The sequence below is a fragment of the Hylaeus anthracinus genome, unplaced genomic scaffold, assembly GCF_026225885.1.
Source record: "Hylaeus anthracinus isolate JK02 unplaced genomic scaffold, UHH_iyHylAnth1.0_haploid 12002, whole genome shotgun sequence".
NCBI classification, from domain to species: Eukaryota; Metazoa; Arthropoda; class Insecta; order Hymenoptera; family Colletidae; genus Hylaeus; species Hylaeus anthracinus.
Genome location: NW_026534349.1, coordinates 4,396,391 through 4,414,686, shown reverse-complemented (window position 1 = coordinate 4,414,686; position 18,296 = coordinate 4,396,391). Strand labels below are relative to the sequence as shown.

General features: G+C 44.2%; 2 protein-coding genes across 23 annotated transcripts in view; one reads left to right on the top strand and one right to left on the bottom strand.

Annotated features, from left to right (window-relative positions):
- Positions 1-18,296, bottom strand: part of LOC128891520 (phytanoyl-CoA dioxygenase, peroxisomal-like) — a 56,904-nt gene that overhangs the window by 30,582 nt on the left and 8,026 nt on the right. For 2 of the 22 annotated variants that reach the window (XM_054151061.1, XM_054151062.1), the window contains exon 4: positions 18,014-18,244. The exons of the other annotated variants lie outside the window; for them this stretch is intronic. The gene's annotated coding sequence lies outside the window, so the exon portion shown is untranslated. The remainder of the gene's footprint in view (positions 1-18,013; positions 18,245-18,296) is intronic. 22 annotated transcript variants of the gene reach the window in all.
- LOC128891511 (beta-3 adrenergic receptor-like) lies at positions 5,074-16,534 on the top strand. The gene is made up of 9 exons (XM_054151020.1): positions 5,074-5,299; positions 7,699-7,895; positions 9,980-10,117; positions 10,806-11,112; positions 12,094-12,342; positions 12,726-12,957; positions 13,067-13,300; positions 13,724-14,004; positions 14,061-16,534. The coding sequence occupies exons 1-9, from the start codon at positions 5,198-5,200 to the stop codon at positions 14,346-14,348; spliced, it is 2,028 nt and encodes a 675-aa protein (XP_054006995.1). The 5' UTR covers positions 5,074-5,197; the 3' UTR covers positions 14,349-16,534.

Sequence of the window (18,296 nt, the reverse complement as noted above, 5' to 3'; positions counted from 1 at the left end):
GACCCCACTCGACCGAGTCGAATGATATTTTATAACCTTAGTATTAAAACACCTAGGCATCCCTTACTTTCGACCGCTTTAAAAATGCACAAAGGATCGTTCTATGCCAATGCTCGGTAGCTTCTGCCTCGAGCAAGACTAATTCGATTCCCGATCGGTTGTAATTCGAATACCAACGTTTCGAGCATTTCCAGGTGGAGCTATCGCGCGTATCAATCTTTGATTTTACCCAAGGTGAGTTCCTTCCAGATAGCGAACACCGAGGAAGACGAATGGCTGGCTGAAATCGAACGAACGCCCTTGCTCTGTTAGTTGAGTGGAAAATGTTATCACGAACGGAACGCAGTGCCTCTCGGCGATGGAGGATCTTATTGAAATACTCGAAATCCCAGTCGAGTGTCATTTGTCGTCGGGTACTTGTTGCGCGAAACACTTTACACGTGCAGCGACGTGGGTGGGAAATCACGTCGGCTGAGATCGATAAGGAAAGCAACTCGCAGCTCGCAGTCTGCTATTTTCGACGTATCTGTCTGTTGCCGGGAATGTTGATGGGTTAAACGGGACCTCATCTCCTATTGAAATTTTAGGATAGTTCCGGCAAAGTTACGGTGGCTGATGAGCGGAGGGATCTCTAGAGTTTCGCCGGTTTCGCGTTTAATTGATGCTGGTTTCTGGGAACGATATTAACGATGATGAATCATTTGGACATCTGCGCGCAGATATTATTGGAAAATTCTATCGCGAAAATGTAGTTATATTACGGGTTAATTTTATTATAAAGACGATGATGGACGAAAACTGCCAGAAATGTAATAAAAAGTGAAAATATTCAACGTTTAATTTTATAACACAACAATATTGAAACACAACAAACGCGATTTCAGTTCGTCGCGCATGTTGGGTCTATTCTTCGCGCTGCTTTGATCCAGGCTTTAATATGTATCATGTTTGCGGATATTGCATTTTTCGAAGGATTCCCTGCATTTCTCAAACCGAACGACCCCAGCTTCGAATATAACGAAACTGTAAAATTATGAGTAACGAGTCAGGGCAAAATGCGTTGGTGTACACATACGTATACTTCTGCTTTTATATCAAAACTGCCATTATTTACCATCACGATACCTCGTAGAATTAAAATATATAGGACATTAAAGCAAACCCGCATATTCATACGTCACAATCGATTTACAGAGCAAAAAAATACTTTATTTAAGATTCCTCCCACAAAAGGTTAAATCTCCTTCCTTGTTTCCCATTCTGCGTCGCACTATTTTCGCTACACACGAAATTATTGACTGTCCCCGCCTGGAAAAGGCATCTAAACATAGAAGCCGTCATTCGACCGCGATCCGACCTTTTCCTCAGCCCCCATTATTTCTGAACTTTCTTCCAGAAACGACGGTCTATTCCTCGTCGAGTGCAAACAGATGGAAGCCTAACGTAGTTAAATTCTAGCCGTGGAAGCGACGTAGTTTCGCAATGGTTTCTATGGTTGTAAACAACCACCATTTCGTGCGCCGTGCCCGATGGCTTCCCGCCGAGATGAAGAAGCATCGATGAGAAAACTTTCAACGACCACCCGTGCGCCGTTTCCCGCGCTTTCGTTTGTCTTCCACAGCCGCCGCTCGGGAACTGCGCCTCGACAAATTGAAAACGATTCGATGCTTGCACCATCCACGGAACGCAATTGCACGAAACTTCGGACGACTTGAAAACACGCCGCGGGGTAGTCTACGCGTTCCAGTTAGCCGTTAAGTAGTCGTAAACAATTTGACGCGCGCTTGAAGCGAGAACAATGGCTCGATGGGCGTCAGAACGGGAAATTTCGTGGAAATGGGTGCGCCGAGCTCGAAATTTTCAATAACAAAAGAGATTTTCAGCTACAACGGATAATTTCCCTTCTTGCGTTTGGTATTCAACGAAGGAGAGATTTTGTTAATATGAACGTCACTGAGAAATACAGTCTATCTGAATGATTCGACGACGCTTCTTAATAAGAAGTTCTTGTGCTGTTCGTTATCGAACAGGCGGTAAATATTAAAAATTGCAAGTTTCCTTTGGTTCGAAAGTAGGTTAATCATGGAATGTAATTATTCGGAGAATTCGCGGCAACTTTGACTCGAGAGACGGATTTTTATCAATGTAACAAGCACAGCGAAAAGAGCAGTTTTAATTTTTTCAGAAACACTTCATTCGGGAAACAAATTTCATTATCCAAATGAAAGGGGAACTTCCAGCGGAAAATAAAAGATAATTGGAAACTGTACGACGAATAACGAAACGTTAGGGAAGGAACGCATTCGCGGTGCGCGAAACCCTCGTCACAATTTTCATTCGTTCGTGATTCTTGGAGCTGTTGAAGACAGGCATTTAGACTTCACGGAGCGCATTAACGGTTGTTCGTCGATGGAATCGAGGGCTCGCCTCCGTTCTGAGGGTACTTTGCATACCGTACACACGGTTAATTTCATGGAAATCTCATTCCTTTAATTTGCCTCGCTAGAGGATATTTGCGAAGAGAACACACACCGTGCGCAATCTCGCGAACCTGCGAATCCTATCGTTTAATTCGTCGCGTGCTGAGTCGAAAAGGCTGCTTAATTGAAAAAACGTGGCGAAATCAAGTGGCTCCTTTAATTGACTTTTTTCTTATCAAACACCTTCGAGATCTTTCCACGAATATCGGAAAACGTTAAACCGCGAGCCATCAAGACGTTTCATAGGATCGAATGGGAACTTTTCGCAGACAAATGTTTAATTAAAATTCGTATCTGGACAACGATGAATGACAAGCCATACCCGTTATTCTATATATGCATTTTACAATTAAAATCTTAATCGTGAAATACATTGCTGGTAACGTTTCCTAAGCAGTTCGTTTCCATGAAAATCTCGACCTTCTGATTTCGCTGTAACAGTCGTCTTGCAACGAAACAGCGCGACGAAAATGAAACGCGGGTAATGGCGCGTGACTTATCGTCTTTACTCGGATTTTCGTATAAATCCGATGTTTAGAATTTCATTAATCTCCGTCACGCCCGTTACTGCGCTTAACGAGTTCTTAATTCCAGCGTTTACGAGGACGTAAATACTATTAAAATTCTATTTACGTAACGAATTCGAAGGAAACATACAAGATTAAAGAAGACCGTACTACTCTCAGAATTAATGTTTAACTACGAGGAGCTTTTATTTAATTTCATCTTTCAGAACCAGTGCAAATCGTTGCAAGCAATTTCCCTAAAGTTACTTAATCGCATCGTCTCTTCCTCAATTAAGAGACATGGAAGCATTCCTTGCTTCGAAGTACCAGGATCGATATTCGAGGACTAGACAAAGGATTCTTTCGGTCAATAATAAAAGCTTCCTCCCAGTAACGACCCAATTAATGATGATTTTAATATAATCACCAGACTCTCCATTAGCGAGAGGTCTTCGAGATTTCGCGTTGCAATGTCGCGCAGACCAATCGACGTACTTAGCGAGCTTTCCTTGCGTGCGCGATATATTAGATTTCGAGGTTGCTCAAACAAGGAATCGAATAACTGAGGCGCGTAGCAATCGCGAAACTGGCGGAGTCGTCTCGGTGGCATTGAAACCGCGTATGTTTAATAGTCGATAATGGAACCGGCTGAATGGCAGCATAACCAAATTATGCTGTCGGCTGGTTGCCTCGTGATCTGGAAAACAATGTACACGGACGAGATGCGTGCCCATTGTGCGTGTAATTCTCGAGTGCGCCATTGTAAGAGGACCAAGAACATTTTTACCGTAACCTGTATCGCTCTAATTTGAAACTCTTGCTACGTTACTGGTATAATTAGAACGTAGAGCTTGGTAGGTCGTTAAACGATCGTAACTTGAGTCAATGTTCCCTAAGAATTGCGTGCAGTAAATTCTGAAAGGATCTGAAAATGAAATTGAAAACGAAAAAGATTTTCTCAACTGCGGATCTTGATTCACGTGAAATAACTGAAGTTTCGAACGATTGAATCTTTAAACATCACTTTCAGGATGTAACGCCTCCAGGGACGGTAAACAATAACTATGACGGAGGGGATGAGAAACGATAACTTTTCTTCAGGATCCTGAATCGCTGGGGATCAGGATCGTTGTTTTCGATCAGACTCACACCTGATTGGAACCTTGTAAGTTTTATCGAGATCCAGTGTTTCCATTGCCAAATTTTGTATTTCTTCGATTCCTATTTCCTTTACATTTATCCTCCAGGATTAATAATATTGGAAGGTTAATTTGCAATATTCGATGGCATACGGTGCTCCATTGGCCCGATGGAATCGATGTTACTCCATGTTAATCGAAGGCAGAACTCTGGTGTACACGTTCCTGTAATAACTGATGTATTATTCAATATAGCTCTGCGGTAACGTCGTTAATTGATATATTTGGCGGTGATTCGAGGACCTCGCCTCGCGAGACCGACCTTTCGTGTCCTAATGTAACGGCCTTGACCAAACCAATGCCTCCTTTATAAATCAATATCATGACTCGAGCGGTAAAAATTGTAAAACCTCGTCGCGGTTCTGCTCGAGATTCCTTCGAAATATTCTGTTCACTCAATCAATTTCAATTTAGCTACCGCATACATTACATCGAATGACCTGCAACCATCGGTGCCATCCGTGACAAGATAATTCTGGGTTTCGCGAATCACTGTGGTTCGTATATTAAACAAATATATGTTTTCTTGGAGTATGCTTAAATAAGCATTCAAAGTTTAAGGGAAGTATTGTCAATGGTAGTCGAATAAGAAATTCGTAAAGTAACCAGTGTTCGAGAGTCGATAGCCTTGAAGGAACTATCCTGAGACCAATTTTGGGGAATTTGTAATAGGAAACGTGACTAATGTAGAAAGGTCAAATTTAGACACAAGAATGTACGGACTTTGAAGAATACCTTGGAAAATTTTTAGAGAGAAATATTAGAAAACGAGTCATTTACCATAGGTCCTCCGAGTATTAAAAGACAAATTTTTTGTAAGCGCTGGCCAACACAGCGTGTTTCATAGATGTTTCAGGTGCATCCGCCGTGGTGAGGCGGCCGTGGATCCCGAGTCAGAGGATCGACACCGCGGGCAGGCTCACCTGAACGTCTCGAGGATAGAGCCAGGTAGCTTCCCAACCCCTGGTGCCAGAATCTTCGACGGCGAGGAAAACACGCGGGAAGAAGAGGAATGGTCCCTTGGGCCTTTGGCGTGCCTCTCGTCCTTGTTTCTGCTCTGGGTCTTCTGTTCAACGGTTACGTTCTCCTCGTGGTCCTTGGGCTGGGCAAGCAGGTAAATACCGACGAGTGATTCGAGGCTTTGAGTGAGATCCTCCTATGCCAGGGATTGCGGCTACATAGCTTCTTTAGGGGTCAACTGGCACGTTGATACTGGCGTGTAGCTTGAGACATTCATGACCTCATGATACGATTCACCGACTACCAATCACCTAGCACTGTCTACCAATCGACGAGCTCGTTGCGTGGTTCGCTGGTCATTAGACCTCTGAAGAAGCTACGTGGTGAAACATTACAGTACCTTGTTCAAAGAACGTGACTTATACACGGAAGCTTCGGTTGATACGAAGTATGAAATGAATACGAAATTCATTCACGAGTTATCGATGGTCCATTGAGTATGAATCCGGCGCCACGAGGCCATCCAACCGAGAGGGAGTTGGTTACTCGAAGACAATGGATCATCGCGTTACAGGAATAATTCAATAGGCTATCGGTCTTCCTTGATGGTCGTGTTACCGTCGACAGGGGACACACAATGAAGTTCGATAACGCATGAAAGCCCTTCGCGATAAATCTCCGATGAAAATTTGCTGACCCAGTGGCAGCACTGGATGCGTCCAAGCTAATCGTGGTCGAGAATAGAAAAGGCATCGACGTGCTTCCGAACGGAAGCTGTTGCGCATAGTTTCAATCGAGTTTATTCGCGTCGAACCGATCCACGTTAGAATGCAGTTTGCGATTAGTTCGATCGGGAAACGCTATTGGTGTTTCCTCGGCGCGGGTGATCGTGGCAATGTTTCCTCATTGTCGATGATACTCTTACGCAACTGGTAGACTGGTAGAAGTAACTTTTATAGTCGAGAGATAATCAACGCAAACCGACGATACGTTAAATAAAATTAATATACAGCTTCTGGATATTTGATCAGAGTTCTAGAAGACGAAGGTAGACAACGTGAAACTATAGGAGTGTTTTCCGGTATCGTCATCTGGGATATGATCGTACCAGTTTTCCGTGTATACGAAGGATTCCACGAGAAACAAATTGTATTATCTAAAGTCGGTGCGTCACAAACGCCGAAAATTCTTGGCACAATCCGACCCCCTTAGTCCGCGACTAGTTTGTGCCAAAAAATATTTTCAACTTGACCTTTTGTAATCGAATCATTAATTCATGTCGCGATTCGTACGTTCGGCGCGTGGTATTGAATGTTTCACGAAAACAATCTTAATTTGGTACACCAACAATAGCTTTGACCCGATTGTTTATCAAATTAGACGAACTGCAAAATATAGAACAATCGATTTCAATAAAATGTTGTCTCTCGTGATCCCAGATGACGATACAGATAAACGGTTCGATAACCGTGTAGATCGTCGTAGGACCGAATGAAATGATCATAGATCGAAATACGTCATCTTTGCAGGAATGAAAGGATATAAGAAACGATATATATAAACCCTGATCCGCTTACAGCTGGATTTCCCGAAGCTTTTCTATTAGAGTCTTTCAATCCCCGGCGAAGAAATTAATACGGGGTTAACGGGATTTGAAATGGATTCGCAGAGTTCGATGAGGCGCGATTTTCCCGATCGCGGTAATCCCACCCTTTTTAAAACATTTTGTTCTCCCCCTGTAAGAGAGCCACTCCTTTCGCAAGCATGACACATTTCTCGAAACGAGAAATGAAACTCGCGGAAAGGAGAGTGGCCACCCTGGAAATAGCCTCGCGCTTTTACACGAATCGTTTCACTAAGCGTTACTCGCTGATCATGACAGGTCGAAGCTGTGTGGCGATGGTGGTGGCGGTGGTTGGAAAAGATCGCACGGTTTTCGATATAATATCGAAGGCCGAGACACTGAATGACAGCTGAGAAAGTAGGTCGTGTGGAATGCGTTCCTAGAGCTTTGAGATGCTTTCGGTAAATGTGATTGTATTGCATTCTTCCTGGTTGAATTTTCTTTTCAACGGGGACAAACGACTGTCGTACTTCCCAGACTGGCTCCCTCACGTTATTGGATCGTGAGAAAATACTGGAGCGATACTTAGGGGAGATATAGGATGTTTCTTGGCTAACCATTTAAGGCTAAGAAAATTTTAACGTATAAACCCGATTTGTTTTAGACGAGAAAATATTTTATTCTCCAATTTGTTCTATCGAAAATCCTAATTAAAATTCGCCGCTCAAGAGGTTAAACAATGGACACCCAAACCGAACGATATTTTTGGTCAACCTAACGCTTTCTAACGCTTAAAACGTATCGTCGTCGATGACCAAGGGGAAGGGTTCCAGGGGAAGCAAAGCGTCGAATAGCGTGCAAACGGCGAGAAGCGTAAATTTCGAAACTCTCGCTCGTGATTAAGAACCCGGAGCGAGAACTTCTGACGGGGCGGGAATAGGAAAAGTTACGTTAACGAGTTTAACAGCGTATCGCCGCGATGTCCACAGACGCAGCAGCAACAAACAGCCAATACTTTGTTGTTGACACACTTGGGCGCGGTGGAGGCGGCTGTCTGCCTGATATTACTGATCTTCGCCACTGGTTCCTGGCCCATCGCCGGCACCTGGTGCGTGCTACACGGTTTCCTCTTGGCCCTCTTACACCCAGTCGCCCTCTGGACCGTAACTGGACTAAACTGCGACAGGTGAGTCTCGCGATATTTCTCTCATCCCGACCATATATCCGCTGGAAACTTTTCATCGACGTTCAAGTTTGTTTTTTTTTATTCTTTTTCCGACCCACGCAGCGGTTCGATACGTCTTACGTAACTCCTAGGGTGGTTCGTTTAATCTCGCGAGGAGGAGGGAACTTCTAGTGTTGCTGGTTGCATAATCGATGCAAAATTGTCCGATAACGAATAAATTGAACTTATTGCTTTTGAAGCCCGAGCCTCTTGAAACTCATTACGTGTATCGGTAGGGGAGAGAACGACTTTTTGAATAATACAAGCGGAATGGTACCATGGGTGGGCAATCAGTATAGTTAGTCCTCTAGGCCCGTGTAATTTTCAGGTCACATGCTAATATATCGAGGTTTTTCCAAATCTTAGTTTTCTCACAGGATAATCTACGATGTCTCTGATAACACCATCAGCTCGAAATGTCAAAGTAAATGTCTAGTAAGGTTGCCTGTAGAAAATAAAATTCGGCTCTTAGAGGATTACAGCTAATCCCACTTTTTGATATTTTATAAAGTGTCCAATATCTGGGGTGAAAATATTTGTCAGTTATCCATCCACCTAACACGTCGTATGGTCTCTGCGTTGAAGAATGTTTGTCAGAACGAAGCGGGATTTCCAGCAGAGTACGCGATTTGTATCCATAAAAGAGTTCGATCCTTCGACCGCAAAGTCGGTAAGCCGATGGATCTGGATTCCGGAGGTGCTTTATCACGTGGAATACGTGATATAAAAATCGAGTCGAATCCTAAGCGACGGTTACGTTCGAGGGAACGTGGTTTCACGAGGTACAAAGCTGGCGAACCATTCAACGCTAAGATGTCGATAGAGGTCCTCGGCGTATTCAGCCGATATCACGTTGGTCGTCAACCGACGCAAGATCTTCGATTCAATCTGAAATTTCGCGACAAATCGTGAAAGACCCGGAAAATGCCTTTTAAATCACCCCGTGAAACGTGCCTCTGATACAGATAGCACAATACGTATACTGATAACAACTGAGAATATCAAATAATAGAAGAAGAAATAATAGGTATTATAATTAGAACCGTACAATTACAGTATGGCTCGTATTAGTAGAATCCAGAGATTGCTGTGAGCATTCTTTTTATTCGTCATCTATTATTCGAACGAATTTTTGCCCGATACGGTCGCGAGGATCTCTGACGTTCATCGATAATGAATGAATGCGAGACACCGTGTATCGGCGTTTGCTGTCGATATCAGACGGAATGGAATAAAATCGCGGACGCTCAATGAAAAGGTCAGGAATAGGGTAAACGTGCCAGTAATCGACAATGACCCACTGACCAATTTCTCGCACTTTTAGTTAAATATTAAACTCTGAAATGGCACTGTCTAGAACCAACCATTGGACGAGTAATCACACCCCTGTCGATGCAGTTAGCCTTGCGCGACTCGGTGATCGACACGCCTAACGCCTAATCTCTTTTGCCGTTCTTTCTTTAAAACATTTCCAGCACGGTGGTCTTACATTTTCCTTAACTTGTCGATTATTCGTATCTCTACCTACGACAGATATCGCGACACTTGGAGTGCACCGAAAGGTTGTATATAGGGATGAAAACTCGGTTAAAAATACAGAGACGCGTTGCTCTTTTGTCGCCTGGAAATATCGCAGGTCCTGATTTCGGTTGGATCGAAGGGAATATTTTATTCAAGAAGCTATCCGTGGATTTAAGCGGTTGCATTCCTCTCCGTCAGCGTTGCGACCTTCGCGCTCGTCTTTTTTTTTTTTCATCCCCCTATTCATTATTCATGCGCGCATATTACATACCGCCGATTCTAGACCGATCACTCAAGAGTAGCTGTTTCGGACGGGTTCCACCAACACACTGTCAGCGATTTAAAATTACTCTTTACTCGAACTGGGGTACAAAGTGATGTATCAACTACAAAAATTAAATAAAAGCGAGTTAAAGTCGTGGAAAACGGTACCAATCATATTTCTCCTTGTTTCATAAAAGAACTACTTTTGTTCCGCCTATCCCGTCGATCCCGTAACCTGCATTTATGCGATTTTTGCGCAGGTATTACGCGATAGCCGCGCCTTTGCACTACGCTGCATTGGTCTCGCCACGACGGGTTGCAGTCGGTCTGGCTGCATCTTGGACAGGGGCGCTGCTTTTGTGCTTGCTGCCTTTCTGCGGTCTGGTCCCACCTTACAGGTTCGTTCTTTTATTTATAAGGCCGTGAACCTTCAAAGGAACCGCGAGCTGATAACGAACTTCCACCCTGCGTGGTTCGTGGCCGGCGAAACTTGTCGCGAGCGCGAGAACGAGCGTGTCGTTTCTAAAGAACCGATAATTGCTTCTTTGCGTGGAAAGGAGACCGCGAGAACTAGGGTTATTATTCCAGTTAATAGCCCGGCTCCCTTATTAACAAACAAGTTTGGTCTGCTTTCTCCTGCTCGCGGGATTTCATTTCCGTTGAGCCTTTTCACCGCGCCGAAGCTGCAATTAATTAAACTCTCAAAATTACGTTTCGGTACTGTCTGAAGTTTCCGCGTACAGAGAGGGGAAGGAGGAGAACGCTTTCCGTGGTTTAAACGTAAATGATTGCTCGGGGGATTAAAAAGACTGCTCCATAAATTTCCAATGGCAAACGCGTTCACGTTTTAAGTATGGATAAGATATTGTCCGACTTGCACTGCTCACAAGCTGATAGCGTCAGGTATGATTAAGTACAGAATAACAGTGGCTATAAATATTATCTTTTTTAACTGAAAGGCTTGCTAACAGTGTTTTCTAATATTCTATAATATTTTATATGAAACGAAATTTTTTGTTTTTGGTTATTTCCCAAATCCCTATCCAACATAACCACTTGGACCTTCGTTCTTGCTGTCACATGCAGATACAGTCCGGGTCTGGGCTGCTGCGCCCCGGATTTTGGTAACTCCTCCTGGGGCCTCGCAGCGGTACTTTACGGAGCAGTGTACGCGATTCTGGGTCTGGCACTGCCTGCAGTCCTCGTCACCGTCTGCAATTTGCGTGTACTCGGCATAGCGCGTTATCACCGACACCGCATCGCCAGCGCAATTTACGAAGTCACCTTGAGCGCCCAGGTGACCATCACCCACCAGCGGAATCCGTTTTTCGTCCCAACTGTCACGGCACCCTCTGCAGTCAGCCCACCCCGTTTTCACAGCGCGGCCAGCACGGTTTGTACATTTCCAGCTAGCGTAATTGTCTACCAGCACCGCATAATTCTCCCTTTGCGTGACGTTCTCTGCGCGAAGCCACTTTTCCCTGGACATCGTTCCGTCGACGGCGAGTCTTCGAGCCCACGGCTCGCAATTACGACCCAAAAGCCGCGCGTAGAGACCCGACGATCATTTCGAGCGGTGTCTCTGGTTTGGAATGTTTCACTGCGACTGTCGGACATTTTTTTGTTTGTTTGTTTGGGATCCTTGAAATTAACTTCAGATTTGGAATTTTCGAGTTGACGTTGACTTTGGCGTTGGACGCTCATGGAATTTCAATTAACCTCGAGATCCCAGACGCTTGCGTGATTTCGAAGAAGGGCATTCTTGTGGTTTACGATTAATTACGGATTAACAAGTGCTTGACGTAACTGTAACGTTTACGCAGAATTATTTCTTCTTGTGTATGCTATACGATAGGCTTCCATGAATGACAGCAGTGTGCGTTGCGGGATGTTAACAACGTTACCTTATCGAGTAACTAGTGAATTTAATGTGACCGTAGTCTATAATGGTTCGAAGGGAGAATTTCGCGACATCGAATTTCGGTTTCGTGGATCGATAGTTCTAATTAACTCCGGGCACTCGACTTTGGCAGTGCTTGCGTTTCATCCGATTGAAAAGTTAAATTGAATTTTTAATTATAGCAGATGAACCGAACGCGTCGATTCCCTGGATTTAAATTGATCAGGTTGATTGGAGGAGGTCTTAAAATCGCCCCTGAAAGCTAAGTTTCCGTCAGGCAGACAGACCAGATGCTTGGTTTGTTTTTGCGATGAATTAACTGCTGCAGAGAACGTTTGAACGCTATCAGCCGCGTATAAGCAACGCTTAGATCATCTTGTTAACGTTGCAATTTCACGCTGCTGTCGTTTTTTATTCCCTTGTCGTCGGATGCAACGGAATTCGAGCCCGTGTGCAGTCGAGTTAAATTTTTAGGTAATGCAACTGGTCGGTTCCCTGTACCTGCTTTATTTCCCGTATTGCGGCCTGATCCTTTGGGAGGTTTGCGGCGTCGGCAATCAACCTCACCTCCACGATCACCCGAAGCTGGCTTCGTTGGCCTCCCTTCTACTCGCTTGTTCTCCACCTATCAACGGGCTCCTCTACGGCTTAAAATCACAGACTCTTAGACGATCTGTGCAGAACTACTGGCGGAAAAAGGCGACCAAGTCGGAGCTGCAGCAAGTAATGACCTCGATCTCGGAACAATTTCAGCCAATTTCGTTCCATTTAACTCCTTTTCTTTCTTTGCGCCCTTTCCGAGAACTCAACGGGCCGCGATCAACGTTTGAGTAATATCGAAACTACATTTTAATGGGCCGAGAAGGTTGGGGAGGGGGGGGGGGGATTCGAGAAAGCGTCGAAGTGAATAAATCGCGCGCTTGTAAGACGCCCAGCGATCTATTTAAATGCGGACTCGTTGCAAAAGTTGTAGACTCGTACAGAGATGGAGAAAATGATCGCATTCCGCGATACGTTGCACAATTTTCTACCACGCGTTGACACGTCTCCTTCTCCCCGAGTACGATAACTGAAAATGGTTGGCGTCTATAGCAGTTCTAATTTAGGAGATCCAGGCAAGGACACCGAGTGCGGCAGGATCGAGAAGGCCGTCCGTGAGTGGAACAGGTTCTTTCTTCCCGTTTCCACCGTTGCAACGAAGGCTCAGCGAGGCGTTGCTGGCGCTGGGTTCCTGCAGAGCTGGGAACAGCTTCGAGACCAACAATCTCGGATTTCATCGAACCAGGCTGCAGCCTGCTGCCTCGTGCAACACGCTTCGAGTGCCAACTTCCGAATCAGGTTGGCGACGAGTCTCGATTCGTTTTCCCATTTCATGAATTCCTTAATTTCATCCGAAACGCTCACTTTCCCGCCGAGAAATGATGGGACGCTTCTTTAAACCCTGAAGGCGAAGGTAGCAAACTGGTCAGACCTAGTGCGAGCGCGGTCAGCTTGATGGGTCCCCATTATCGAAGCGATTTCATCGGAGCGGACGCGGCCACTGGATGCTCTATAGCGATGAACGAAACCCCGAGAAGGAGTCCAAGGATCCTCATTACCCGAGCATGCAGCGAGGACAGCCAGGACGGAGGAAGTCCACTGTTGAGGAAGCCCTTCCTCTCGAATGCTCTTCCGTGCGATAGTATGTCTTTAGCTTTAGCGATAGTAAGCTTTATCAGCTATTTCAACTGGGTCATAGGGATCGTGGTAGCGTCACGGTGGACACTTTGTCCTTTGATCAATCTTTGGAAGATTCTATAGCCAATTTTAATATTCCTATATATAGCTCGGGTACCTCGGGATTGCTAAACCTGTACTGTAGCTACAATCAAACATAGCTGCAGCTCCTGAGGGCTCGCGTAATCGTCCTAGATTACATCGTCCTACGTTTACGATCGATCGATTCCCGAAATACTCGACGATACCAAAGAAAATTTGAGCATCGCTCACTTATTGTCACTTCACGTTATCGCTAGCTTTCATTGCCGGTTTTTCTCAGTGTCGTAGAATTGCTAAGGACACGAATAGCAGACATTCACACTTGCTCTTTTCTATGATGTAAAAGAACGGAGATGGCGACATTGTAGCACCGGAAGCGACAGCAGCACGGGCAGCAGCGAAGCGAGCGTGTGGACGACGGGAGTCGCGCAGAAACTGGCCAAAGGCAATGTAAAAAATACATCCGACATTTGGCCGTCGTCGCGAAGGTTCGCGAGGGGGAAGAATTCGGAGGAGGGGGCATTTTTGGTCGGCATCAGACCGAGCAATAACAGCCAAAGCAGCGATACCACGGATACGACTGCTACGACCACCACCACGACTATGCCAACAAACACAACCATGATGGTAAGCGTGAGAATCGAACTCTGGTATAGCACATAAAGGGTTAATCGTGCTCACAGGAGAACGGAGGCTACCGTGATAAGAGCAAGGAGGAGCCAGACGGCAACAAGAGGGACAGAGATCGCAGCGAGAGCGACAACAGCTGGAGCAGCGTCGACGACATCGACTCCAAGGAAATGGCAGAAAAAAGTATGGAGGAGGACAATCTCGAGAAGATCGAGGAGGAAACGGACGAACAAAAGTGCAAGCAATTAAGGCGGAAATCGAGAACGATTCGCAAGCCGGACGTTCCTCAGGATTGCAAAGAGGCGGCGCAGCGCAGGCCTCTTCTCGCCTCGTCCTCTTAAGCTCGATTCGAACGTACCTTGCTCGCTCTAATTTTTTCCAATTGTTTCTTTTTTTTTTTTTTATCGTTCATCCAATCGAGGCAATAGACGTCCACGTGCTCGTTCGAACCAACCGCGAATGATAATCACTCGTGACGATTTCGCGAAGCACTCCCCCGATCGAGCGTCACGGTTCACGATGGAGCGTGTTATTTTTTTAAGAAACGTCGCGACTCGAGGCTGACCCCCTTATGCTCGATATCACTCGCAATATATCGACATATCCTGAAATTATATTTTTATACTTCCTACTCGACGAAGAGAGCAGCGTAAATGACAAAACCGCGACTAGAGACGCGCTCGCGAGCAGACTCGCAAGCCCCTTAGGGCGTGGAGGCTGATTAAACGCGGCCAGTGTAATCTCGACGAAAAACTTGTCCCAGGCAACTCCGTGGAAAGTTGATCGCCCAATCATCCTTGTACAAGCGGCGACAACTACCCAGGAAAGTTTCGCGCCGGCTCGTTGTAATAATTTTCCTCGCTGCTACGCCGACGATACTCGTCGACGGAACTTGGTCGAGGAAAACTCGCGAGGTGAAAAATGGCACGACGAAGTAACGAACGCCCGAGAAAGTTCTTTCGACAGCAGAGGTGTTTACGAATCTACGGGATCCGATCAGTGGACCAGGGGTCGGCAACCTCCTCGAAGGAGGAGACAAGATTCCTCGTACAATGTTTGTTGTTAGGACCTCGAAGCATTGATAGGAAATTAGGTTTTCGTCATTTTCAGAATAACGTAAGCTAAATCGTCACTGGTTCTCTCCGATTATAAACTGAAGAATCTAGATCGACTCACTACGATATGCACTTATTTAGTAAATAATCGGAAGATCTACGATCAGGTTGCTGACCACTTTCAGAGATCACTCGACGAATCCTAAACGTTTTAAACCGCGGTTCCACGAATCGTTTGGGTACGAATTTCTAACAATTATCGTTCTCGTCCCTTTGCAAAACGATGTACGATAATATCTCCTACCGTTTCTTGATGTTCCTAACAAAGTAAAAGAGAGAAATTTGATGTTCGTCTTCGGTTCTAAGTCCGATTAACCGTGCAATAAGTATTTAACACAGATGCAATCGTTTGTCTATAATGTATAGCTCGATAAAGTAGTCATATATATTTTTTTAAGAAAGAGATTAATTTATTTTAGTTTAATCTAAATTAATTTGTGTATCTATTGTAAATAAATTTTATTTATGTATATACCGTAACGCTTTTTGTTTTCTGTGATATTTTTATCGATTCAAGAATAAAACGCGCGTACTTGCTCTCACAAGGAAGAAGTTCAAAGTTTGTTTTTCTGGATTCTATATCTCTGTTCGTGCAACGCTAATACAATGAACATGTAAAATACGATACTCGACGAACAAAAACAATTGACAATCATAATCATAATACTTGTATGTCCGACGCACATGATTGTTGATTATTATTTCGGAAAGTATACGTGTATAAACTGTATGCACTGTATACGAGCGTTATTGTCAAATTTCTGTCTTCTGCGAGGAATAAAAACCACGTTTCGACGTTAATTTCATTGAAAAACACCGACAGACGTCTCGGTTCTTCGAGGAATGAAAATTCGCATAGTCACGCGTCGAAATAGGAATAGAAAATTAGACGATTCATCGTTCGTTGAGGAAATTTCGCGATCGACCTGCAGTTGGATTAACGCGCGCGGTCGCTGATCCATGTAATTGATAACAAACGATGGAAGCATTGAAGCGATCACGCGGACGACTAATAAACGTTAACGAAGAGCGGCGTATCATCGTGCGAACTCTTTTTACTAGCGAAGTTTGTACAGCTGTTTGTGAATTGTGATCGACTACTGTGTTTGCACCGACACGGTGATAATATGCAATTTAGGTGTAGGAAGAATCACCCAAAGTTAACCGACGTTAATCCTGGTGGTTACTGGAATTGATGTTTCAAAGATTTTGTAGAACGCGAGATTGTGTGCGCGAGCATCTGTATGCGTGCGTCTGTGTACTCCCGTGGCGATTAGGCACGTACAAGCCAAAACGTTTTAGTTCCTGACAACACGTGAAGTACCAACCATGTTCATTTTCATCCCTTTGATAGAATATCGCGGGTAAAACTAGAGGAGATACTTTAGAGTCAAAATTGGTCTAAATTAGAACATCTAAAAAGTACAAATCTCATTACGAGGAAAACGCAATTTCCTCGGTTTAAAGATCAGCTAGCTGTCCATCGTCGAGCCGTACAAGTTGATGTTGGAAGCCACGTGAATGTATTTATCTTTAATTCGCGTGCTCGAGCTATGGCTTTTAAATTCGTCAATTAGAGCACGATAAAGCGATCTCGTCGTTTGTCGACTTCCGTTGACACGGCGTGTTACTGTACCTAACATTCCGGCGTGAAGAACTTTATGGGGTTCGGGTGTTGCGTTAATGTTAATAATAAGGTATCACCACCTAAAACGATGTCTGAGTGTATGTTGTTAGTGCAAATAAAGAAATTATTTGAAAAGCATTAGTTGCTTCCTGTTCTTTACTTTCCTTTAATATTATTCCCACGGTTCGATTAATGATGGCATGTACCATTTTAAATTTATTATCATACTCAGTCTTGATACAACATAACATTGCATTTTTATTACCAACGTCCTTCCACTTGCTAGTGCATCAAATTTCCCCACATTCGTTCCATTGAAGTCGACGAAAGATGAGATAAAAGGCAATTATTACCGATGAATTATTTCTATAATTTCATCGATGATAAGTTTACCCATCGCGTTTTTTTTACATTAATGTCTTATACTTTATTCCCATTTCACTTCTTTCGTTTGTACGGTAAACACTCGTTAAGGAAAAAAATCGATGCGGTGCTATTATCTGGTACTACGATAACGACAGCGCATTGTATGCAACTTTTCAGCTCCCGTCGCTTAACAAGGTGCACGATAAAATGACTAAACTTGACATTTTGCGAATCGCTATTATGCGCGAGTCTTCAACTACCATGCAAACTTGCAATAGATTCCCAGGGAGGATGGCCCCTGGATGCTTTCATGTCGATGGACCGCACAACCGCTAACTCTCAAACCTCATTTGTGTGTGTAATCAGGCTCCAAACTTAATTTCGACTGGCAGATTTTCGACCCGACACTGCTATCGAATTATCATCCCGGGATGACATGTTCGTCGAACGTGTTCTCGCGAATACAATTTTCAAACTGTATATCTTCTAATCAATGTGAAACAACGTGGAACGATCCATGTACTGTAATAGAAACGTAGACGCAGATAAAAATTGAGTGGCTATCTTTAGGTAGAATAAAAATCATTTTCTCAAATCAAGGATAACGCGATCATGATAATATAATAAAATATATTCTATCTTTGAAAGACAGTTCAGTTCTATGTTGTTTTATAAACGTATCTGCCTATGCCACTGAAACCTGATTCTATTATTTTGAAAAATTTCCTGCCGTGGACGTTGCAACCAGAATTAAAATTCTGTATTCTAGAATTACAAATCCGAAGAGGACTCTCGTAGGAGTGAAAAACATTTGATCGAGTAAACCCTCCAAAAAATGTGTGTTATTCTCTTTTGGAGAGGAATTCTGATACCCAATGTTTAATTTCCAGCTACTTTCTACCAGACTTCTCAATCCCCGTACGTTGACTCAAGGAACGCGGGAGCAACGGTCCGCAGCCGTCGACTCACGCATACCATATCCTTTTCGACCAGAAAAGCTCGTGATCCATTTGATATTACAAAAAGTGTGCGTGGGCGTGGCGTGAAACCACTGTAGAGTTCAATGCGAGAAACAAGGCCTCCATTTAGGGTTCCCCGAGTCTTCGAACGCAACCTTGTCCTCCGTCGTCTGGAACTCAAATAAGGGGCATTAAATTCAATGGCGGGGGGCAAGAAACCGA

What these genes read in the sequence shown, in the direction of transcription:
- LOC128891511 (XM_054151020.1), top strand. Translation starts at nt 5,198, where the DNA reads ATGGTCCCTTGGGCCTTTGGCGTGCCTCTCGTCCTTGTTTCTGCTCTG. An exon ending in GGTCTGGTCCCACCTTACAG is followed by an intron (nt 10,118 to 10,805) that starts GTTCGTTCTTTT and finishes TGTCACATGCAG; the next exon opens with ATACAGTCCGGGTCTGGGCT. An exon ending in TTCACAGCGCGGCCAGCACG is followed by an intron (nt 11,113 to 12,093) that starts GTTTGTACATTT and finishes TTAAATTTTTAG; the next exon opens with GTAATGCAACTGGTCGGTTC.